Genomic DNA, 22,724 nt, shown 5'->3' with positions numbered 1-22,724 from the left:
TAACATGTTAACTATCTTAACTCAGGCCCTTTGTCCATTCATCAAAGTGGCTGGAGTGAGGAGGGGGTGGGGGAGACAAGCTGGGGGACCAAGAGAAGGATAATTTATTGTGTAGGGTAAGGGGAGTGTTCAGGGGTACGCAACAGTCTCAGGATTTGTGTGCTTCCAGGTTTGGTGGCCTGTCCTGTGTTGATTAGTTAACTGGTTGTGATGGCCTATAGGCCCTCCCAGGGCATGCTCTGCAAGTCACTGTTATACCACTTTTACCCTAAAGTGCAATAAAACACGCCCAGAGCTCATCAGTTAACTTCTGATTGTTTCCTTGCTATCAGAGGGCTAGAAGGTATCTGAGGGCTAGAAACTATGCACATGTGTTGAGTCAGAGGCCTTTGTCTTGGTAGGTCTTTTCTGTAGCCTGTTATGGCTGTTAAAGCAGGGGGATGAATGAGGGTCTGGTCCCTTCAATAGGAAGCTGGTTTCTCACTATTGAAGTACATAGGAATTGCACATAATTAAGGAGAGGTAACAGTTTAGAATTGGAGAAATTAGTATGACCTTTGTCAGTTTATAGATATTGATTCATATACCCTCGGCTGACCTTGAACTGCCTCAAACTCCTAAGTGGTAGCAATAAAAGTTTGCACTAGCATGCCCAGCTATGCTTAGCTTAATATAGAATTGGATGGTTATATGCAAACATACATACATAGGTATAGATACATGTATATCTGTTTTGGTTTGAATGTGAAGTGTCCCTCACAGATACCCATGTTTGAACACTTGGTCCACCCAGGGGACATTGTTTTGGAAGGTTGAGGTATCTTTAAGACTATGTGGCACAGCTAATAGAAATAGGTTGTTAGTGTGGGACTCTATCCATCATTGGTTTCATTGGACTAACTGCAATCTGCTGTTGTTATAGGTTGAGCTATAACACCATGTCATGATGGGCTGTACTTATTCAAACTGATGTAAAAGTAATCTCTAAGTTGCTTTCATCAGGACTTTTTTTTTTTTTTCCCCACAGCCACAAGAAAAGTAACTCATAGTTTCTTGGCTCTATGAGCTCCACTAGTCTAAAATGAATAATAGCCTAAGCAGCAAAAAGTAACTTCTAGAGTCCAGGTTTTGTTTCTAATATTATTTCCCAATAAATGGACATGAGGTTTCTTTAATATGGTTGACTGTAAGCTAGTCCAAGCAGCCTATGTGATCAGAAGTAGAAGAAACAGACAAAAGGAAAACAAAACCAAAATAAAGTTGCAGGGTCTTAGCCCAACCACAGAAGGCTAAACTGGATCCGAGGAAGAGTAACTGTGCCTTGGGAAGTCTAGTCAAGCAGGAACTAATTTATTGCCCCATAGCAAGCATCTTTTAAAGCAAAAAACTGCAGGGTCCGAAAATAGCCAGCCAATGGTTTTAAAGGTCAACCTATCATGTGCCTATACACCCCATGCTTTACCTAGTAAACACAAGCCATTCATGCAGTGACCTTATCTGGTTCTCTCTTGGCAACCAATCACCATTTTTTGTTAACATCTCAGGACTCACTCTCCTCACTTCCCCTCAGCACCATCTTTGACTGGCTCATGTGGCCTTCAAAAACCACACACCCCCCACAAACAAACAAAAAACCCAACAAAAACAAAGAAAGTAATAAAAAAAAAAAAAACAAAAAGCTAAAATGTACCACATCCCACCCACACTGATGTGAACTTGTGAAGGGACAAAGGGCTACTAAAAGCACTACACTGGATAAAAACAGGGGAATCAGAACAATAAATTGGTATTGAACTCTAACTAACTGTAAAAGATGTATCTATAGACCCATATCTAAATAACTGATATGATGTTTCCTGTGATCCAGTACGTGACCTCCCACCCTTGCATGGGGCGAGACACTAATTAAACTGGATGGGTTAGATGCAAAAACAGACACAAAAGAGCTGACTTGCTAGAAGGGCTTTGGGGGAGAGAAAGGACAAAAGAATACTGTGACTAAAATTCATTATTTGTATGAAACTTTCAAAGAAATGAGGTTTTCAAAATAGAGAAATGACAAATCTCTCATGGAAAAGCATTCCAAGTAGCCTGTTGATGCCTTGTCCCCAGAGAAGAGCATCACACATTTCTGTTTTCTAGGAATGGGCTGCACATCATGACTTCCTCCCTGAGCATGGTCCTGGCAAGGACTTCACAGTGACAAATATCCATTCCAGTGAGGTCCTGTGTGCTTTTGGGAAGCAACCAGTGACACCTGGATCTCTAAGGGCTCTTTCACATTCTAATTCCATCCCCCCCAACCCCCAAGCTACAGTGCCTCCACTAAAAGGCACTATAAAACAGTTTCTGTGATTAAGAATAAAATGTTTAAAGTTGTCTCTAATTTTGTGGTTTTACATACACAAAACAAAATCTTGTGTTTGCATAATGTGTATGCATGTGCTATGGCAAATGTGTGAGCAGAGGACCATAAGTGGCAGCCCTTACCTTCTACGTCATTGGAGGTAAAGTCTCTGGTGCTTTTGCTGTTGCAGATACCTGGCAAGCTGGCCCTCAAATTTCTTCTCCCTGGAGGAGAAGCAGGGTTATGGATCTGAGCTACCAAGACTAGCTTTTCACAGGTTCTAGGAATTAGAACTCAGGTCCTAGGGTTGGCATAGCAAGCATTTTATCCATTGAGCCATCTCCCTGCCAAAGTATTTGTTTTGGAAACTATTGATTGGAACACCATTAACTTATTGTACTACTAAAGTATCCAGCTTTTACATATTTGCAGTATGTCCTCCCATATAGATCTTAGTGTAATTTTATTTTAGATCTATTACTGAACAGATTTATGAACATTACCATTTTGTAGCTCTAAATGCCAGTGGCAGAAGCCCCATATTATTTCCATCCGTCTTAGTGGTGGGTTGGGTCAGTATATCCTCAATAAGAAAAGCATATGCTGGGTTATTCAAGCTTGAATTACAGCTCTGAGATTTGAATTATCCTGCTAACTCCTAACAGAAGGGGTGTACCTTGCTGTCTGTTCTTAGAATGCATGTCTGTGGCTACTATGCTCTGCCAGCCCTGCTTTGCTGCTTTTGTTCCTGGACTTTGTTGGTGAAAGTGCAATAACACCCAGTAGAGGACAGTGTACATCATCAGTGGATGACTTGCTTCCGAGTTGTTAGTGATGATATTGAAGGTTTCATCATAAAGATAATATATAATTTTGCTAATTTGATTAAGTGAATACATATATTACAACAGTGCATTGTATACCGTGAATCTGTATAATCATGAATCACAAATAAAACTAAAATTGGGCTATAGTGCTATAGCACATGAGAATTGCTGGCTAGCTGCAGTTTGTTTGGGAAGTTAGTCATATACACTTTTTCAGTTTCTCAAAGTGAAATTAGATTCAATTTGTAGAGAGCTAAATCTATAGGAGTAGTTTGTTTCAAAACAAAGAAATTGGCAATGGATATTCTTAGTCTCTGGGGGCTTAGACATCAAGGTCAGTGGCCTGTTTGTAAGTATCTAGGGCCTAACTTTTGCCTTGCCCCTCTTCTGTGACTACCTCTCCAGTGTTAATCAGGCCGATCCACACAGCTGTTGGGACCAAACCTTTTGCAGTATCATGTGCTTCTTAAGAAAGCATGTTTTGTTTTAAATTTCTTATTCACAGTCCAGCACCCTCCTATCTCAGATTTCCTTTGAACGAACTGATAAGAATAGGATGTCCTTGAGGCCACTTGGAGTGAAATTGCCACCCTTTCTAAATTGTGGTTTATGTTGTTTAGAGTTTTAAAGTTACTTGCTTCTGTAAGCATTTTCTTTTGCAGCTACATAATCCAATTTCCGTAACTTTCTGCAATCATGTATTCAAGAGAAACCAGGCCTGGTGGCACAGGCTAATCATTCTAGCTACTCAGGAGCTGAGGCAGGATTGAAAACTCAGGGCCATCCTGGGTTAGAGAGTGAGATCACAGCCAGCTGGAGGAACACACTGAGGCTATTTTAAAAACAAAAACCATGAGAGTATTGGTATAGCTTTTTCCTAGCACACAGTGAGGCATAGGCTCCTAGTAGCACGTAGCTCACAAGCCTGTCCTGAACATGCTTTAGGTCTCCAGTGACTGGAATGTCTGTTCCATAACTACAAAGAATATGCAACATTAGTTTTTTTAAAGTAGTTTCATTTTCAACAAAAAGGATTTATTACTAGTTTTCATTAGGATATTTTCCTGAGGCTCACTATTCACTTAAACACTGAGCATTCACTTTGTGCCACTTCATAGTCTAGTATTTGGGCCACCAAGGAGACATCAGTGAACACAAGAGAAATTGCATTCTATCTATCAGAAGACAGAAAATAAGAAAATAATTAGCAAACATAACTACCATGACAAAGAAAACAGAGCAGAGAAGATGGTAGGTAGAGAGAGGGGCAGCAGTTTAATGGAAGCAAGGCCAGATGTCTGTTGGTATTTGGTAAAGATTCTTCCAAATAGTTGTTGTGCTAAGGTCTTGAGTAGGGAGTACACCTGTGTAGAGAGAACAAAGTACCTAGCAGAAATAAGTTGTGTTGTAGGTGTTGGGAGGTGGGGGCGTAGGTGGAGATTGGGAAGTCATACTAAAAGATTCTGGCTGGGAAATTTGACTGGCAGGGCTGGGAATCTTGATTTGTCACCAGGCTTACAAAGTTCTGAATGCTAAAGGCATGTCATGGCACAGGTTTAGGTATAACCTTGTTTTTGCCTACACTCAAATTTCCACTCCTTTTTCCTTTCACACAGGGCCTCACTTATTCTGGGATGGTCTTGAACTTGCTTTATTTAAGTTAACAGACATGAACCCTGAATTTATAATTCTCCATTTTCTACAGCCCAAGAGCTGGGATTACAGGCAATTGTTACTACACCTGATTTATGTATAATTTAGGGCTTTGCGCATGTTCAGCAAAGGCTCCTAATTTATCACTTTTTTAAAAAGTAAAAACAGCCTTTGATGGTAGAGCACATTTTTAATCCCAGTACTCCGGAGGCAGAGGCAGAATATCTCTAAATTCTACAGAGCCTGGTCTACAGAGCCAATTCCAGGACAGCCAAGCTTACACAAGGAAACCCTGTCCCAACCTCCCCCACCCTAAAGAGTGAACATATTTTGCTTCTATGAAGGGAAAACAATGGAAAAAAATAGAACAGACTACTCAGGCCAGACAACTAAATTACCTTATTAATTCAGTAGTTGCTACTTTAAACATTAATGAACCTTCTGCATTCTTATTTACAGGTTGGAACAGTATCTTCTTCCAGGTTTCTTGCTGTCTCTTCTGGTTTCTCAGTACTAATGCAGTCTGTAATTTTCAATCTTGTTTACTATTTATACATTCATCTGCCAACACCGGAAATATATTTTACTGTATTACAGAAGGCAGAATGCTCTTGTTCCAGCAAAGGAGAAATCAGATATGACAGAGAAAAAAACAACAAACAAAACAAAACAGACAAACTACTTGCTACCTCTTGGAATGAAGCAGTCAGTCCCTCCCTGACAAACTGCCCCCTCCCACCACCACCCCCCGCCCCCCAGCGACCCGTTTTTGAAAGTCTACAGGTTGCTTACATCAATTTTTCTTTGGGTGGACTCAACAGAATACAGATAACACTGGGTTTGTAACGCATTTGCTTTCACTCACTGTTAAGAGAATTTAACAGTACATCCTTAAATTACATTTAGCACAATAGTACCACTGTTAAGGTAAAAGATTCCAATACCGAGGAAGTAACTGCTGGCTTTACTTTTCCACAATCCCTTTTATAATAAAGCTTTTGTAAGAATTGAAAGCAAGTGTTTTATTTCTCAAGTCCAAACACTTCTCAGTTTTCTTGGGGCAGAAGTTCTTCAGGAAAATTCCTTCATAGCAATTCAGGAAGAAGAGGGAGCTTTAGAGGTGGGCTGAGAAAGGTGTGATGGTCTCAGCAGCTCTAGTCACAGAATCTCGGAGTTTGGTCTCATTTAATTCGGAACTACGAACAGAAGCATCTGCTGAAATGCGCTTGTTCTGACATATAGGCAAGTTATATACAGCTTTAAAAAAAATCCCAATAAAGCTGTGGACACTGCAAAAGACACTGTTCCAACCTGTAAATAAGAATGCAGAAGGTTCATTACAAGCGGCTAGGTTGTAAGGGTGTCTGTGGAAGAAACACGAAGCCTTCAAGCTTCAGCAGGTTCAGGCCAATCAACAAGGCAGCAGCCCTAACTGTGCGGGGATCCCGGTGAAGGGGATGTGCCCGATCACATCTACAACCTGTCGCGCGCCGGGCGCAGGGCTCACGGCTCATCGAGCGCTGGGAGGGAGGACGGCGACAAGTTTCTGCTCAAGTTTCGAGAAGCAGCGCGGGCGGCAGTTTCAGATCAGCGCGCCCGGAGACGCCTCGGGCGCCTGAGCACTCTCGGGTGTCCTCGGAGTCGGGGGAGATGCGCGATGGAAGGTCCCCCGCAGCGCTGCCCGTTCCCGTCGCCGCCTCCGCCGGGGTCCCGGACCCAGGCAGCGGCGGCAGAGCCGGGTCGCGTGCGTCCCAGCGCCCGCCTCCGCCCCTGCGCGCGCCGGCGCCATGGAGACAGTCACAAGACGCCCGCGCCCGGCGCGCCGGCCAATGGGAGCGCACGTCGCGGGGAGACGCGGACGTCGCTCTTCCAAGATGGCGGCGCGTCCGTCGCGAGCAGCCGGGCCGGGGGGAAGCCAGCGACGCCGAGTAAAGCCGCCGCCCGGGACAGGACTGAAGCAGCAGTTGCCGCCGTTGGCGGCGGCCCGGGTACTTTCCGCTGCTGCCACGGCTGTTGCCATGCGGCGAGGCTAGGGAGGACCTCACTCCCCCGGGGTGTAATGATGTTAACAGAGGTAAGCGGCGCCCAGTGTTTACCTGAGAGGCGGCTGAGCGGCCGGCGCCAGCCCGTCACCGACGCCGCTCCCTCCGGGCTCTGGGCCCGACCCGCTCCGCGGCCCGGCCCGCCCGGCCCGCCGCCGGGATCCCACAAGTGCCACCGAGTGGGCGCGGTGCTGACTCGGCAGAGTTCCACCTCCTCCGGCCACCGCCGGCCGCCGCTCCTTCCCCGTGCCGGGGTCCCCGCGTCCCCGGGCTGCCGGGGCCCTTCCTCTCCCGGCTAGGGCAGCATCCTGGCGGTGGCAGCCGGCCGAGCGATTCTGCCTTCCGCCTCTGCTCCGACTGCTCCGCGAAGTGAGCCGGGTTCCTCCAGCCACACTCGCTAGTCTCGTGCCCTCCTCCTCTGCCCCCCACATCCCGTCACGTTCCTGCAGTCCCCTGGTCCCAAAGTTCAGTTTGTCACCCACCACCTTCCAGACTAGCGGATGGCCCCCTTGCTTCTCTCCCTGGAAGTTTTTCTTTTCTTTTTTCTTTCTTTTTTTTTTTTTTTTTTTTTTTTCTTTTTTCTCATCTGACCTGAAATGGAAGTAGGGCAACGATGATGAACCAATCAGTTTCCCTTTTCTTAGTGCCCACTGTCCAGTGCAGAAACCAGACTTTGGAGAAGTAGAGTTCGCCTGCACTAGCAATATTTTAGGGGGAAGAACTTAATCGGTGCGACTAGTTTAATGACCAGAGGTGACATAAGCTGTGTGACCTGTCTGTGCAGGTGTGGACGTCTGAAGCTTGTGTATTTGATGAAATCCTAGAGCCTGCTGCCTTAGGTTCTGTCAGGATCCTGGCATCAGGGACTGGTTTGGACATTTTTTTTGTGAGCTGATGTGAGGGTAATAAAGGGTGTTAATGATCAATGGGAAGCAGTCCTACGTTGGCCAGCTGAAAAATATTTGAGACAACTGGCTTTTACTGTGTTAAAAGCGATGGTACAGTAGGACACACTGGACTTTCCAAGTGTTTGGAACTTGTCTAGCTAAGAAGCTGTGTGCTTTGGTGTTTTGTCTTCATCTGTGCCCAGAATCTGGCATATATGATGCGCCTGGGAGATTATTAACTGACGAACCACACATTTCTAGGAGTTAGAAGTTACCTTAGGTTTCCCAAGTCAGTGTTGTCTATAATGTATAGTGTGAAATGTCTTTTTGATAAAACTTTTTTTGAGTTTTGATCTTTTCACAATGAAAATAGTGTGCTAATACAAGCGTAACTATGTCTTGGGTTTGGATAGAATGGATAGTATTCATTCTAAACTTCATTATTTTTATATGACTTAATGTTTCAGTAAAATATTTTGAACAGGTCAGAATAATAGTATGCTGCCTTTTGTTGCTCTGTGTGTGTGTGTGTGTGTCTGTGTGTGTGTGTGTGTGCGCGCAGCACACGGAGCCAGTGTTTCACAGTTGGCAGTTCCAAAGCACTTCTTTGGGCTGCGTCTCTAAAGACTCAGATTAAGTTGTACTTTGATCTCATCTGTGATTTTCAGTAGATATTTTATAGAGAAGCTGCCTGAAGCCAAGAGACTTGTGCAAGGCCAAATAGTTATTAGTGAAATAGTAGAAACTAGAAATCTGATTTCCGGACTTAGTTCAGAACATACCACTTTGCTCACCTGCCTTTCAGTGAGAAGTTTTCAGCTTTCTTGACCAACATCCTACTTCCTTGTCTGAATATGTCAGCAGTTGAACAGAAGAGAACTCTTTACTTGAGACCTCTTACTGGAATTGGCTTTTTAAAATCGTAAACAAAGCAAAAAGGGTAAACAGTCCCATTATGAAAACATTTTAGATACAAATGACTTTGTGTGTCTTCAAGTGGTAAGTTATACCAGCCAGCAGGTCTTTGGGTTTAGGGGATATGATTTAATTAATATTAGATCTCCGTATCTACAGTGATGCACTACATCATGAAAGGTTTTTCTATCTGTTTTATTAGTCATGTTTGGGAAGCATTTTCCTTGGTCAGAAGGCAGAGAGTTAAGGCAGATGATACTGTTACCATTTGCTTCCTGACAGAACAGGTTGAGAAGGTGAAAATAACTTGATTAAAAACCAGAGACTGAGAGTCACACTTAAGTTCTCTCATTCAAAATTCTGTGCCATGTCTCCCCACAATGTAGAATTCCTCCCACTCCCTCTCCTTCTTCCCTTCTTCCTTTCCTCTCCTCCCCACCTTTTCGTATCTGATATTGTCACTATGCTGGTCTTAATTAAAAAACAATCAACGAAGTGGTCATACATAGATATAGGATCATAATATCAGTAATAAGCGTTCATATGACACTATTCAGCTTTGTTTGCATTTGTCAAATCATATATTTAATTGAAACTTCAGAAAGGAGATAATGCGTGAGTTATTCATTAAGAACATTTTAAATAAGGCAAAAGGGAAAATTACTCCATTAAGCAAACTAATAAGTACATTGAACTTTGATACCTGTACAAGAAATCAGTGTGAACTGAAAATATAGGCCTAGTTAGGCAGTTATTGTTTTTAACTTTTTGGCTTCATTTTTTTTTTTTTTTGCTTTAAAATTTTTTTTGAGGCAGTTGAATGATTTCGAGGACTATTTTCCAGCATATGTGATAAAGCTACTTCTTAATATCCATTTAAGATTTCTTCCTCTGTTATGGTTACTATTATTTTCAGTGTTTCTCCTATAACATTTGCAAACATTTATCATGATATGTTTGAAAATTATTTGCTTAATATTTTCTGGCCTTTTGCATATTACTAGTTAACTTTACATCTCAAAAATTGGGGCTTTTTAAATGTCAGAACTTGTTTTAATTAGTGTGAATTTTCTCAGTATTAAAATATTGTTAAATATCACTGAATTTCATTAGTAAAGCTTAAAGTTTTTTTTTTATTTTAGAGGCTATACTAGGGTTATGATTCTGGGAGTAGTTTATGACAGGTGAGTAAAGGTGTAGTTGATGGAGGGAAATGTGCTAAGTTGATTCTGGCAATAATATATAGGGTTGTTTTGTGTGATCAGTTGTCAGTAGTCATTTTTGAGAATGTACAGATAATGAATAGGTTAGATGGCTTAGGTCTGCAGTTCCAGCACTTGAGAAGGGTGAGCTAGAGGAACAAGGCCAACATAGAGTTCTAAAGCCAGTGTGGTCCATATGAGGCCCTGCCTCAAAAACAGACAGATAGACAACAACCAAAAGAGAGTGAGGGAGACATTGAGACATAGAAAGTGCCTGGATGTGTATATTTCGGGCATCAAGTGAATTTCAAATAAAATAGTTTTTTTTTGATTTTTTTTAGATATTAACACTGCTGCTTTACTTCAAGGTTAACAGATAGGAATTGATGGTAAAGGCCTTAATGGTTGGACATTTAGAAGTCCCAGCTTGTTAAGGAATGAAAAGGCTTTGTGGTTCAGATAAATTAGGAGGATACTTGCTCAAAGAAAATGAAATCAGTTTTCTCTCTGGAGGACTGCTCATTACATTCCAAAGGTGATTGACTCAGAAAGAAAGTGATACAGTTATAGCCTATTGCAAAGTTATATGACCATGGAGACTTCCAGAAATGCTTGTGTTTCCTGGGGACTTATTGGATGATTGTGCATCAAGGAAGGGTCTGATCTACTTAAGAACCCTTTAAGTACATGACTGTACATACTTGGCTGCAAGCTCTACGTAAAATGGGGCTGTATTTTATTGATTAGTGTTATTTATGGTGGAAATACTCTTGGGGTCAATTAATCCTTAAACTATATGAGCTGCTTCTTTAATTATTAATTAATGGCATTGTAAAGGCTGCTAACCAGAACACGAACTCTGGAAGCTTTATGGTATTCAAGGCATGTGAAGAGGTGTGAAAAGGACTTTACAAAGGGCATGGAAGGTTTTCACTGTAATGACCCTGGTTTGCTAGTGTACACTTATCCTGTTTGGCCTGTTTAGAAGTACTAAGTTGAATATTACTTTGTTTTGTTTTGTTGAGACAGAGCCTCACTATATAGACTACAAAGCCCTGGCTATCCTGGAGCTCACTATATAGACCAGGCTGGCCTTGAACTCAGAGATCTGTCTGCTAGCCTCTGCCTCTGGAGAGCTAAGATTAGGCCATTTACCTCAAAATTTCTCCCTATTTGAAACTTCGTAGCCTTTGACCAAACGTTGCCATCTCTACCTGATGAACTGTGGTAACTAAGGCTCCTTCTTCCTGTGAGTTTATGAGTTTATTTTCTAGTCTTTATGTGAGACTGTGAAGCACTTCTCCCTTGTTTGGTTTCCTTCCTTTAGCATAATATCTTGCATATTCACTCATCCTGTAGTAAATGCTCCCTGTACTCATCCTGATAGACAGTTGATTACCTATCTGGATGTTATGAAAAGTGTCATCATACACACAGTGCACAGAATCCTTTGACACACAGTTCTTTAGATGTGTATCCAACATTTCTATTGCAGGAGAATATAGTAATTCGGCTTCGTTTTTTTTTTTTTTTAAGAATGGTTATGTAGCCTATTCCTTGACAGCTACACTAGTTTCCATGTTACTGTTGATAATAGCTATTCTGACAGGTAGATATGAAGTCTATCAAATTACAGCTTTAATTTCATTTTCCTGATGGTGAACAGTTTTTCATTTCCATGTTGGCCATATATGCACATATGTGTGTGTCCTTGCCTGTGCATGTGAAGCCAGGGGTTTTGGAAGGGTGTCTTACTCTAGTGCTCTCTGCCTTACATATGAGACAGAATATCTCTTAACCTGGACCCCACTGATTCTGCTAGGCTAATTGGCCATTGAGCCCCCTGTATCTGCCTGGGTCCATTGCCCCCAGCAGAGAAGTAACAGACACCACATTAGTGGTGCTGAGTCCAACTTCTGTGCTGGTGTAGGGGATCTGAACTCCTCATCTCTGAACTTTTATTTTGGGCCCAGTGAGATGGCCCAACACATAAAGGCATTTGCCATACAAGCTTGTTTAACTGAGTTTAGTCCCTAGACCTCTTTTGAAGGCGGACAAAGATAAGTGATTTTACAGAGTTGTCCTCATATCTCAAGACTGTAGCTAACACACACACACACACACACTCAATTTTAAAGGCTAGGTCTTTTATATTTTTTAAAAGTTTTCAGAGGTTGGACATTAACATAAAGTGATTGTTTTTTATTATTTTTTAATTCACCATACAGATATTCCCCTTTTCCTTCCTTAGGCACATTGGTCTTAGAGTTTAGATCTTCTCGTCTTAGCCTTTTGAGCTGGGGTTATAGATATGTGTCATACCATGCCTCCTGTTTACACAGAGGTAATATGGTTGCTAACAAAAGCAACTCTAAACCCAAGGCCTTTTGCATGTTATGTAAGTGTTCCATCCATGACCTTATATCCCAAGTACAGAAATTGATAAAGGATCGGGTAATTAGTGTATTATTAGATTATGATGAGAAGTGCTGTGATGTTGTTACGTATTTACAAACTTCACTATAGTTTATTTGGGGAAATAAATGTCAGGATGGGAGTGGGAAATACGTTTTAAGAGTTTTCAGACTCATTGCAGAGTGTTTTGCTGTACATCATTTAATGTAAACAGTACCTGCACTTCCATGCCCAGGTTCACAGATAATAAAAGGTTCTATGTTCGAACTCAGTCCTGTTGCTAGGTGTAGTACTCATGCTTGCTGAGGATTTGTGTCATATCAGGGTTACAGATAGGCAGAGTCCATGAAGTGAGTTAACCAAACAGCAGTGAAAACTAGGGAGCATGACCTAGAAAGGAAAGAAACTAGATTCTGTCCTTACAGTTTCCGTGTGCTGGCCACTGAAGAGCCATTTGGTGGAAAAGATAAGTGATTTCACAGATTTCTTTTCCTGAGCAAGCTTCTCAGATTATGGGTTTAAAAACGGTCTTGAAATTTTGTGGTTTCATAAACTGTCATGTATTTCTCACTTGACAATATTCTAGAATTAACTTTCAATTTCAGTCATGTTTTATTTTGATAATACTGTCTTAAATATTCAGGAGAGGGAACTTTGAATTAAAGAAAATGATAGCTTTTTAAATCATTTTAAACCTTTAAAAAGTGTTTGTAATTGAGCAAATGCATACGTTGATGGTGATGTATACTTATGTCTGTTACTAATATTACAAGAGTGAGACAACATGCAAATTAACCTGTATGCTGAGCATTATGAGGGATGAATCATAATTCCCTATTTAATGATGGGATCCTGAAGTAGTCCTTTAAACTTTGTAGGCATTATTTTCCTTCTGAGTAAAAATGAAATAATAATGCCTTGGTAAATTGATAAAAAGAAAACCAAACTCATTGTTATAGGTAATATTTGTAAGGCTTTAGTTAAAATTGTATTGAAGGTAGACTTGTTTACCAGATGAGAAGATGGTTACTTTGTGTTAGAAGAATCCGAGTAAGATCTGGTGATCTGAGTCATACTAGAAACCTGTGTTTAGAAACCTCGCTGTCATGGCTAAATTTAGTTCTGTGCCAGTTTGGCCATCAAAACTGGGGCCTTAAATTCTTTTGAGATTGAAACAAGGTATCTTATTAAAGACTGAAATTAAGAGAAAAAGAAGGTTGGAGAATGTGGTTTAAAGTTAAGTGTGACTTGGTTTACTCCTTCCACTCCAGTCACAGCTGTATGTGCATTTGGAGGGTGGCAGCTCTGATTAGGCTTCCTGTAACTGCACTGCTCTGCACTGCCTGCAGGTGCTCTGAGGGAAGGCAGAGGGCTAGAGAGAAGAGTTCTAGGAGTCAGTATTTGTCTACTCTTTCTTTCGTGGGTGTTGGAAGTCTGCTCTCCACGACCACACTAAACCTGCAAGAAGTTAAGTATCCATAGAGTAGTCTTATCACATTTTATTAACAGACTGCCAAATCCCTTACCCCAGTGAAAATGATATTTGCACCCTGGTCTGGTTGCCACATACTTTATCCATTTATTCACTTATTATTATTATTTTTTCTACTGGTGTGAGTACTTGAGACTGATGATCAAAGTTATGTTACCATAATATAAACAGAACTTTAAATTGGGTACTTCACACTAAAGTTTGTAAACTTTGTGTTGACAGAATAAAAATTAAACATCCCCCCAAGAAAAATTAGTATGGGTGGAAAATAACTTATATAAAATTATCTACAATACATTTAAGGTATCACAACAATTATTTTTCTGTCTTAGAAATTTTACATAGTTAAATACATGGCCTTATTTCTAGAACTTGGATTACCTCTGCTTCCCCCCCCCCCCCCCCCCCCCAGTAAGAGTGAGGAAAAAAAGGAAACAGTTGAGCAGGGAGGGTTTTAGTTAGGAATAGAAGTGTCTTTGTATTTTGGACAGGAAAAAAAATCTTAACAGGTTGTTATTTATCTATAATAAACTATGGATTTGATGAGGTAGATTTTTATCTTGTTTCTCTGACTGCATGGAATTCTAATTTCATGAATTCCTAAATTTTTTGTTTCTGATCAGATCTGTCTATAAAGGCTTTGTTTAAATAGTACAGGCTGATTTTCATGGTATTTTGTGGAATGTTTCAGTTTGATGAGTTTTAATGCGACTGTTAACATTTTCAAGTGTAGATGAATACATATGTAATCACTGATTTCAGAGTTAGACATTTGGAGGCAGGGCACATTTCTAAAATGTGCAGGTACTACCAGATTCTCTGGATTAAAATGCTTCTTAGTTATACAGAGCACTACTGGGTCATTCCGTCCTTCTATTTACCCATTGTTTACAGAGTAGTATGTACAGGAGAGTTTGCTGTTGGTAACCCATTCCTTCTCTGTTCAGCTGTTGAAACTAGTGTGATGATCTGCATTGCATATTCTGTAGCATGGGAAGATATTATGGGTCAACTGAGATAGTTATCCTTGTTGACTTTCTAACAGTTTGCCCAGTTTCAGTCTGGTGCATTTCTGAAAACCCTAAGGTGACTCTTGACTCCTTGGCCTTAGCCTTGTAGTTTTGAAAAATCCTTGGAAGTTGCACTCTTTAATCTTGGATTGCTTTCATTTCTGAAACATTGAGACTATTTTTAGCCTGCTTTTGGTTTGGAACAGGATAGATATGTAATTCTTTGTATTGTGTGTTTTTAAGTTTTCCCATTGTTGTTATTTGACAATGAACATATGTAGAAATGGCCTTTCAGTTCACCATCTCTTGAGGCTTGGAGGTTATAAAATGGATTGAAGTGGATGAAGTCTGTTTGAGTTGTTACATAAGTTTTATAAGGTGATGACTGACTTCAGGGATATAATGATGTACTATCCAGTGTTTCTACAAGCTATAAGATACTTTGTAGTTTGTTCTTGACTTCTGTTTCTGAACTTGAGATACACTGCAACTGTTTTAAAATAATCACTGTTTTTATGTGTTACCTTTTCTTTTTCTTTTGTATGACCTAATTGTTCAACAAAAATACTGCAGTAGTCTGATCCTGTTATATAGAAGAAACTTGGAAACTTGGTTAGAGGGAGGTTGGAGAAAGCAAAAAAAAAAAAAAAAAAAAAAAAAAAAAGAATACATAGGAGAACTAAACAATAGACTTTAGAAATTAGTGCATTTTAACTACATACAGGATTTAGAAAAACAAGTAGGCTTTGAGAATATTTTATAGTTTGTTAAATTTCATTTAACAGTCAAGACCCCCCCCCATTTCCTCAGTAAAGACCCCCTCATGAATATCCAGTAGCTTAAAAAGTTAAATAATTAACACTAATGTAAAACTGACAAATGTTTATGAACTTAGATTATGTCTGTATAGTGTTGGTTTGAATGAGAATGGCTCCCATAGGCTTATATGTTTGAACTCTTGGCCTGCAGTTAATGGATCAATTTGGGAAGGATTAGAAAATATGGCCTTGTTGGAAGAGGTATGTCACTGGGGGTAGGCTTTAAAGTTTCAAAAAAACTTTCGCCATTCTATTGTGCTCTCTGCCTCCTGTTTGTGGTTCCAGATACAAGCTTTTAGCTTCTTGTGACACCTTCTACCATCATGAACACCATAAGCCAGATTAACACTTTCTGCTATAAGTTACCTTGGCCATGTGTTTTGTCACCACCATAGAAAAAGTAGCGAGGATACTCTCTACCTATCACAAATTAATTTTCTTAAGAAGTGTGTGTACTTTTGGTTAAGAGTGATGGATGGCACTGGATTATGTGGGTTTGAATGTAAGTTTTATCATTCTAAACATTTTTTGACTTTGGTGAAGTACATAGTTTTTCTGAACTCAAGTTTCCTCAATGATAAAACTTGTATTCATAGTGCTTATCCCATAGGTTTTTGATGAGTATTGATTAGGTGAAGTAATACATACTAAGTCCTGTTTAGAACTGACATTGAATAAATATTATGCTTCATGATTATTTCTTTGGTTATAAATAGGAAGTAGTTTATTGTTTTGGGTTGTTTGTGTTTCGTTAAGACTTTAAAATGCTGAACAGCATAATTTTCTTTGAGCCAGATGACCTAATGTTTTCCTTTGTCAGTTCTTAGTAACTTTTTAACTTAGGCATTATTTTCCCAGTGTGAATTTTAAGAGTTAGATTTACACTTAATTTCAAGAGGAAATAAAGAAGGATGACACCTGTAAAATGTAAGTTGGTCGTAATCATAAAATTTGGTTAACAATTAGTTCCTTGAGTTCACAAACACTTTTAATGTAGATGATAGGAAAGAGAAAAATTATAGCATATACTACACTTTAAAAGTGTCTTTGTCATGCAGTGTTCTGATATGCAAAATACAATGGTTCTTGTAAGTTTGGTAAAATTTCATGTAAAGTAATTACAAACAACTGAAATAAAAGTCTTAGAAAGTCAAGCCGATGAGTATTTTATAACTTATTAAATTATATTGACTTTTGTTATAAGGAACCATGTAGATGGAGGTTCTTGCCTGGTCCTGTAGTCCTTCAGTTCCAAATAAACACACAGATGCTTATATTAAACTGTTTGGTCAGTGACTCAGGCTTTTTATTGGCTAGCTCTCTCTTAGTTATTAACCCATTTCTATTAATCTTAGTATTTCCATGTGTTCTTAGTTTACCAGAGAATTTTGCTCCCGTAGCAACTACCTGGTGTCTGCTTCGTGGCTCTCTCTGTCCTCTCCCCAGAATTCTTCTCATCTGGTAGCCTGACCTATACTTCCTGCCTGGCTACTGGCCAATCAGTATTTTATTCACCAACCAATAAGAGAAACATATACAGAAGGACATTCCCTCATCAGAACTGGAAGGTGAGGAGCACTAAAATTAACCCCTCCAATATGTGCAATATAAAGTTATTGCAAATAACACTTTTGCTTATATATAAATAAAAATGATGGATATTTAAGCATATAAATAATTTCAGTCTCTTTATACAGGGAGGTCCGTGTAATAGTGTTCTCAGGGAGCCTCATGTGTCTGTACAATAACTTTCTACTCAGCCGTCAAGGTCCTTTGTGGTGAATCCATGCCTGACTCTTCCTTTCTATATTTAGCCTTTTCTTTCTTATCACTGTTACTGTATATGTTGTGCACCCTCCCACAATTCTGCTTCTGTGTGTTTTTCCTCTATAATTTAAGGCGTACGGTGTTCTCTTAAGAGTTTTCTCCCCAACCTTCACCCCTTTCTTCTTCTCAGATAAATTGAAAAGGCTTCACAGAATATTTAATATCTGTAATTTTTATGTTTTTTGTTTTATTTATTTGATTGAGTATAAAAACATTTTTCATGTTTATTTGCAAGCTGGAAAATAAAATAGTTTATATAGTTTTCTTAAATGGTGCAGTTTAGTGTAATTTCTTTTCATGACTCTTCCCTGAATTTATCTTGATTGAAAAGACTTTTCCTTGAGTTAAATGAAGCCTGTTGTATTTTCAAAGTTAGGATCATTGACTTGCTATTTTTTGCCTCCACACTGTACAGACAGAACTTAAGGGGTGTAAAGGAAGTTATGTTGAGCTCTGCCAGCTTGAGAACATACCCCAAAAGTTACCTTAGTACCTGCAAATTCTCACTAAAATTCTTTTTTTTTTAGATTTTTTTAAATTTTATTAATTTATTTTTTACATTCCAAACCTAATTTCCCTTCCTACTCTCCTCCTGCTCTCCCAACTCCCCTTGTCTCCCATCTGAAGAGACGGCATTACAGAGCAGGAGCTGATTGAGAAACATGGACTTTCCAGGATTTTAATTTCATTTTTGATGCTTTCTTTCTTGCCTTGAAAAATAAAGTTGAACAGTGTTTTTCTCTATTAAAACAATTTCTTAGTTACATCAAAGAATATAATGACTCAAAACCCTATTATTCAGAAATAATTTTCTAAAGAAATGATTTAAGTACAATTTTTCAAACTATTGTTAGTAGGTATTTTGTAAAAAACATACATATTTTTTTTTAGTGTGCAGGGTTATTATGAAGGACATATTTAAAATTACTAGCAACATAATTTTTAACATTTTTAATTTTAAAAAGATTTATTTTGTATGTGTGCTTTGCTTGCATGTATGTATGTATAGCATTTGTGGGCCTAGAAAGGAGGGTTGTTAGATCCTCTGTAACAAATTATAGAGAATTATGATTTGCCATGTGGATTCAGGGAATGGAACCAGGTCCTCTGTAGGAGCATAGTGTGTTCTTAGCGTTTGAGCCATCTCTCCAAACCCTGACAACATTTAAAAATTTCACAGAATGTTCATGAAAATCCAGCTCTTTTTCCATTCTTATTTTGACTGTAGGTGAGGAGGTATCATAACTTGGAGATCGTATCATTTTTAATTCAGAAACTTGCTTCTGTTTAAACTTTGTTATATAGAGGCTTCATTTCTTCATGTAGGCAGTCACAAATAATTTTATTTATGATGTGTTTAATAGCCTAAAAGGGGTTAATACATATACAAATTTGTAACATGTTTTCACTTAATGTATCTAATATAACTTAGGTTTAGAGAATATCTTACCACAATTCATGTGAAATTTCACTGGGAATCTGAATTTAGGTTCTCAAGCTTGTACAGCAAGCAGTTTACCTGTGCCATCTCTGTAGCCCCTAGTTTTTCTATTTTTACTACTTCTAGAGAATCACCTTTTGTATTATTTTCTTGTGTGTATGCATATGAGGGAATTTTCATTAAATTTAGAAAAATGACTCAGAATGCTGTGAGTTGTCTTCTTTGATAATCTTCATTTAATTTTTAAGTAGCTTTTGTTTATTATACTCCTACTCAGTAAAAGCAGTTCCTTACTAAATTGGTTTAACACAGAATTCAGTGCAAATGGAACGTCTGGAAGTACAGAAATGTTAGTCAGTCCTCAGGAGGGGAAGTAAGGTGAAAAGGTATGTCACTGGGGGTGGGAGGAAGAGAGTCTTGATTTCTGAGGCTTTGGCTTAGAGTGCTTTATTGGAGCTGTCTTTGGTTATGCTTGTACTTACCTAGCACATAGTTTTAGGAGTATCAGGCATACCACAATGAACAACAGAGCAGACGCAGTTTTAGGTCTTCGAAAAACTTATCACGTGAGGTAACCATGGGAAAACAAAAGTAATTCCAACATACAGTGATACATGAGGACACTGGCAGGAGAGTCTTTGTCTTTGGAATGGTGAACCTTGGAGTTCAGCCTAGAAAACAAAATGCCAGAGAAATGGGCTAAAAAAGGGGGAAAAATAGGGTAATATTGGAAACTCTTAATGACAATGCAGTCAGCATAACTAACTTTTAAAGCTAGAGGACCTAGAGAAAAATCAGGTAATTTTTGCATTTCCTATACAGAAAACAATGTGAAAGGGGTGGGTGGTCCTATAATGCTTAAAGTAGAGTTGCAATGAATGTTTACTAATGTCGAAGTGCTCATTAAAAATAGAGTATGAGGTAGATTCTCCGAGTGTATTTTGAGATGACTCGGGTTATCTATGGGATAAAAGAGTTGGATTCCATGTATCCATGTGCAGTGAAAGGTTAGCTGTGCGCTGGGAATCAGTACTTTTTGTATGACTACAGATTGCAGTTACCTGGAGAATGTTATAAACATCCAGTGTCCCTAACTGTGCTTGCTGTACTTTGGAAATTATGATTCCATGGCTTCTACTCTCAGTCCTTCTGATGTAATTTGTAGGTGGCATAGCCTAGTTATAGAATGTTAAAATTATTTCTTAACCCTCTCTTCCTGAAGTATTTGCTAATGTACAAGAACTGTCTGAGAGCAGGGATATTACTATTATGTACGTGTGTGTGCTTGCGCGTGCGTGCGTGCGTGCACACTCATATTTGTAGGGAACTGCTCATGGCCTGTGACTTAAAGTTGAGGTGATAATGATAAATGGAAAATGTGATAATAATGACAAATGAAAGAATAAGTAGTCTTGGAGAAGGCTTCGGAAGAAGCAGCTTTTCCTTATGCGAGATAGAGAGATTCTTGGCATTGTGGGAGTGCTTGTGCTATGGAGCAGAGTGAGCTTTAGGAAGGAGGGCAACTGGGAAATGGATGTACAGCAAGGCAGGGGCAGGATTGACAGCAATAAACTTCTGCTTCATGGTAACAGATCTCTTAGGTTCAGAGATATTGTAAAACTATGTGTACCAGTCCCATGGTGGGTTATAATTGGACATTGGATGAATAGTCTTCAGGTGCCAGTTGAATCCTTGATACATTGAAGATCTTAGGGAGTTCTAGCCTTGTGTTCTCTTTAAAGGGTGTTGATTGATTCTATGGGACCCAAGGAGAGACTCAGGGTCTGGGCTGTTGCCCCACAGCTTCCTTAGTGAGTGTAATAGTTATCTGCTTCTTGTTCTGACAAGGACCAGCAAGGACCAGCATCTCAGAGCTTGAGTTTGTCCTAGTATACCTCTCTTTACCCATTTGTGCTGCTTTGGGGTCTGTTCTATCTGTGCCAAGTATAGAATATAGTTTTGCTGTTATATTTGTTGCTTCCCATGAATACTTTAATTTGCCCAGTCCCAGATTTGATATAATAGTATGATTTAAGACAGTGAAAAACAGTCTTTATCTAGGCAAACTCCACTTATTTCTGCATTAGGATTTTATGCATGGTGATTTGAAATAAGTTTAATAAAGAAACTTCTTGCCTTAGTCTAAACAAAAAGCTATATGGAACTAGAAATTTGTGATTGATACTGATTCGTATTGGTAAAAGAAAAACAGCTTATTTATTTGGCAGAGTCATCCCCTTTGTGGTTGAGGTTGGCTTGGAAGTCTGTGCAGCCTAGACTAAGCTTGAAATTTGATAATGCTCTGGAGTGTTTTGAGTACAGGCATGTACCACCAAACCTGTCAACCAAACCATTTTGCTAATTTTACACGTAACTTGATTTTTTTTTTTTGTAGCATTAAACTTACAAATAGGAGACACTAGACATGACTGTCAGTTGCTTCAATTTCCTTTTATAAAATGAAAACTTTTAGATGTCTGCTACTTGTAGGCTTTAAGAATTGCCCTAGGTAAATATGATGATTATGAATTTGCTTTTCAATCAGGACTTTAATCAAAGTATTTTCATACAATTTCAGTGTGTTTAGTCAGAATAAGGTAAACTGTAAAACAAAATTTGAAAATAGGTTATAGGAAAAATAAGAAAATAGTACTCTATGTGAAAACACATTTTGCACATATAGTATCACTATGTTAACTAGTAATTAAAACCCATTTCCTATGCAAAAGGTATGTCATGATTGAGCATTTTACACTTAAAAACTTGCATTACATTTCCTGTGTGTGTGCACATACGCATGCTATAACATGGTGGGAAGGAGAGGAAGTTGTTAGTCTGTTTTTTTTTCTTACACAGTGTGGGTCCAGTATGAAAGCTCAAGTCAGTAAGCTTGGTGGCAAGTGCCGTAACTAACTGAAACATTTCACTGGCCCTGTTTGTTTAATTAGATGATTTTGCATATAGCTACTTAATTTTACATGTATTTAAGTTATGAAACTCAGTAACTTGTTGAGGTTGTGACACCAAGTAGATGAAACTTGTGGTGTGCTATGGAGTTTAACCTATGTTAAAATTATACTGTTATGGGTGGGTTGTGACTTTTTGTGTGTGTAAGTTTTATATTCACAGTTTTAGATATGCTCACTTGCAAGATAAAAACTGAGGAGCAATTATGCTGTTTTCCTTTACTTCTCGATTCTTTTCATTTATCTGATGCTCAGGTGGATATGGATTTTCTTCATCTTTTGAAAACCCAGTTGTTATTTGTTATAGAATTCTTTGGGGGTGCATTGTGCAGGGTTAGGGTCTTAGTCACTGTTCTATTTCTCTGAAGGAACACTGTGACACTGTGACCACGGCAACCTATAAAAGAAAGCATTTAATCAGGGGCTTGCTTACAGTTTCAGAAGGTTAGTCCATGATTATCATGTCAGAAACATGGTGCCAGGCAAGCAGGCAGGCAGGCAGGCAGGCAGGCAGGCAGGCAGGCAGAGCGGGCACTGGAGCAGTAGCTGAGAGCTCACATCTGATCCAAAAGATGGAGGTAGAGATCTCGAGACTGGGCCTGGTGAGGGCTTTTAAAACCTCAAAACCTAGCCCTGGTGACACACCTCCTCCAGCAGGCTCACATGTCTTCATCCTAATCCTACCTACAGTCAACCAACTGTGAACTAAGTATTCTAACAATATATGAGCCTATTGGCCCATTCTCATTCACACCACCACAGTCCTGCAGACTGAACCTACAATGAAAGATTTGCCTCAGGCTTTGACAGTGAAGAGAGAAGGCTCCACTAGATACTAAGGATAAAACATGGGTAGGCTTTGCTAACTGGCTAACTGGTAGG

The 22,724-nt window shown here is 39.3% G+C and overlaps 1 protein-coding gene across 3 annotated transcripts in view; it reads left to right on the top strand.

Annotated features, from left to right (window-relative positions):
• The first annotated feature begins 6,751 nt into the window (after window positions 1-6,751).
• The window catches only part of Snx13 (sorting nexin 13), a 94,500-nt gene continuing 78,527 nt past the window's right edge, over window positions 6,752-22,724 (top strand). For 2 of the 3 annotated variants that reach the window (XM_051175098.1, XM_051175097.1), the window contains exon 1: window positions 6,758-6,901. In XM_051175098.1, coding sequence (XP_051031055.1) covers window positions 6,887-6,901 — 15 coding nt within the window. In that variant the 5' untranslated portion in view covers window positions 6,758-6,886. Of the gene's footprint in view, window positions 6,902-22,724 lie in introns of all 3 variants that reach the window. The other variant, XM_051175099.1, reaches the window with a different exon arrangement.

Source organism: Phodopus roborovskii, unplaced genomic scaffold (genome assembly GCF_943737965.1).
Source record: "Phodopus roborovskii unplaced genomic scaffold, PHOROB, whole genome shotgun sequence".
NCBI classification, from domain to species: domain Eukaryota; kingdom Metazoa; phylum Chordata; class Mammalia; order Rodentia; family Cricetidae; genus Phodopus; species Phodopus roborovskii.
Note: the sequence above shows the minus strand (reverse complement) of the source record. Positions and strands in the feature narration are given on the sequence as shown.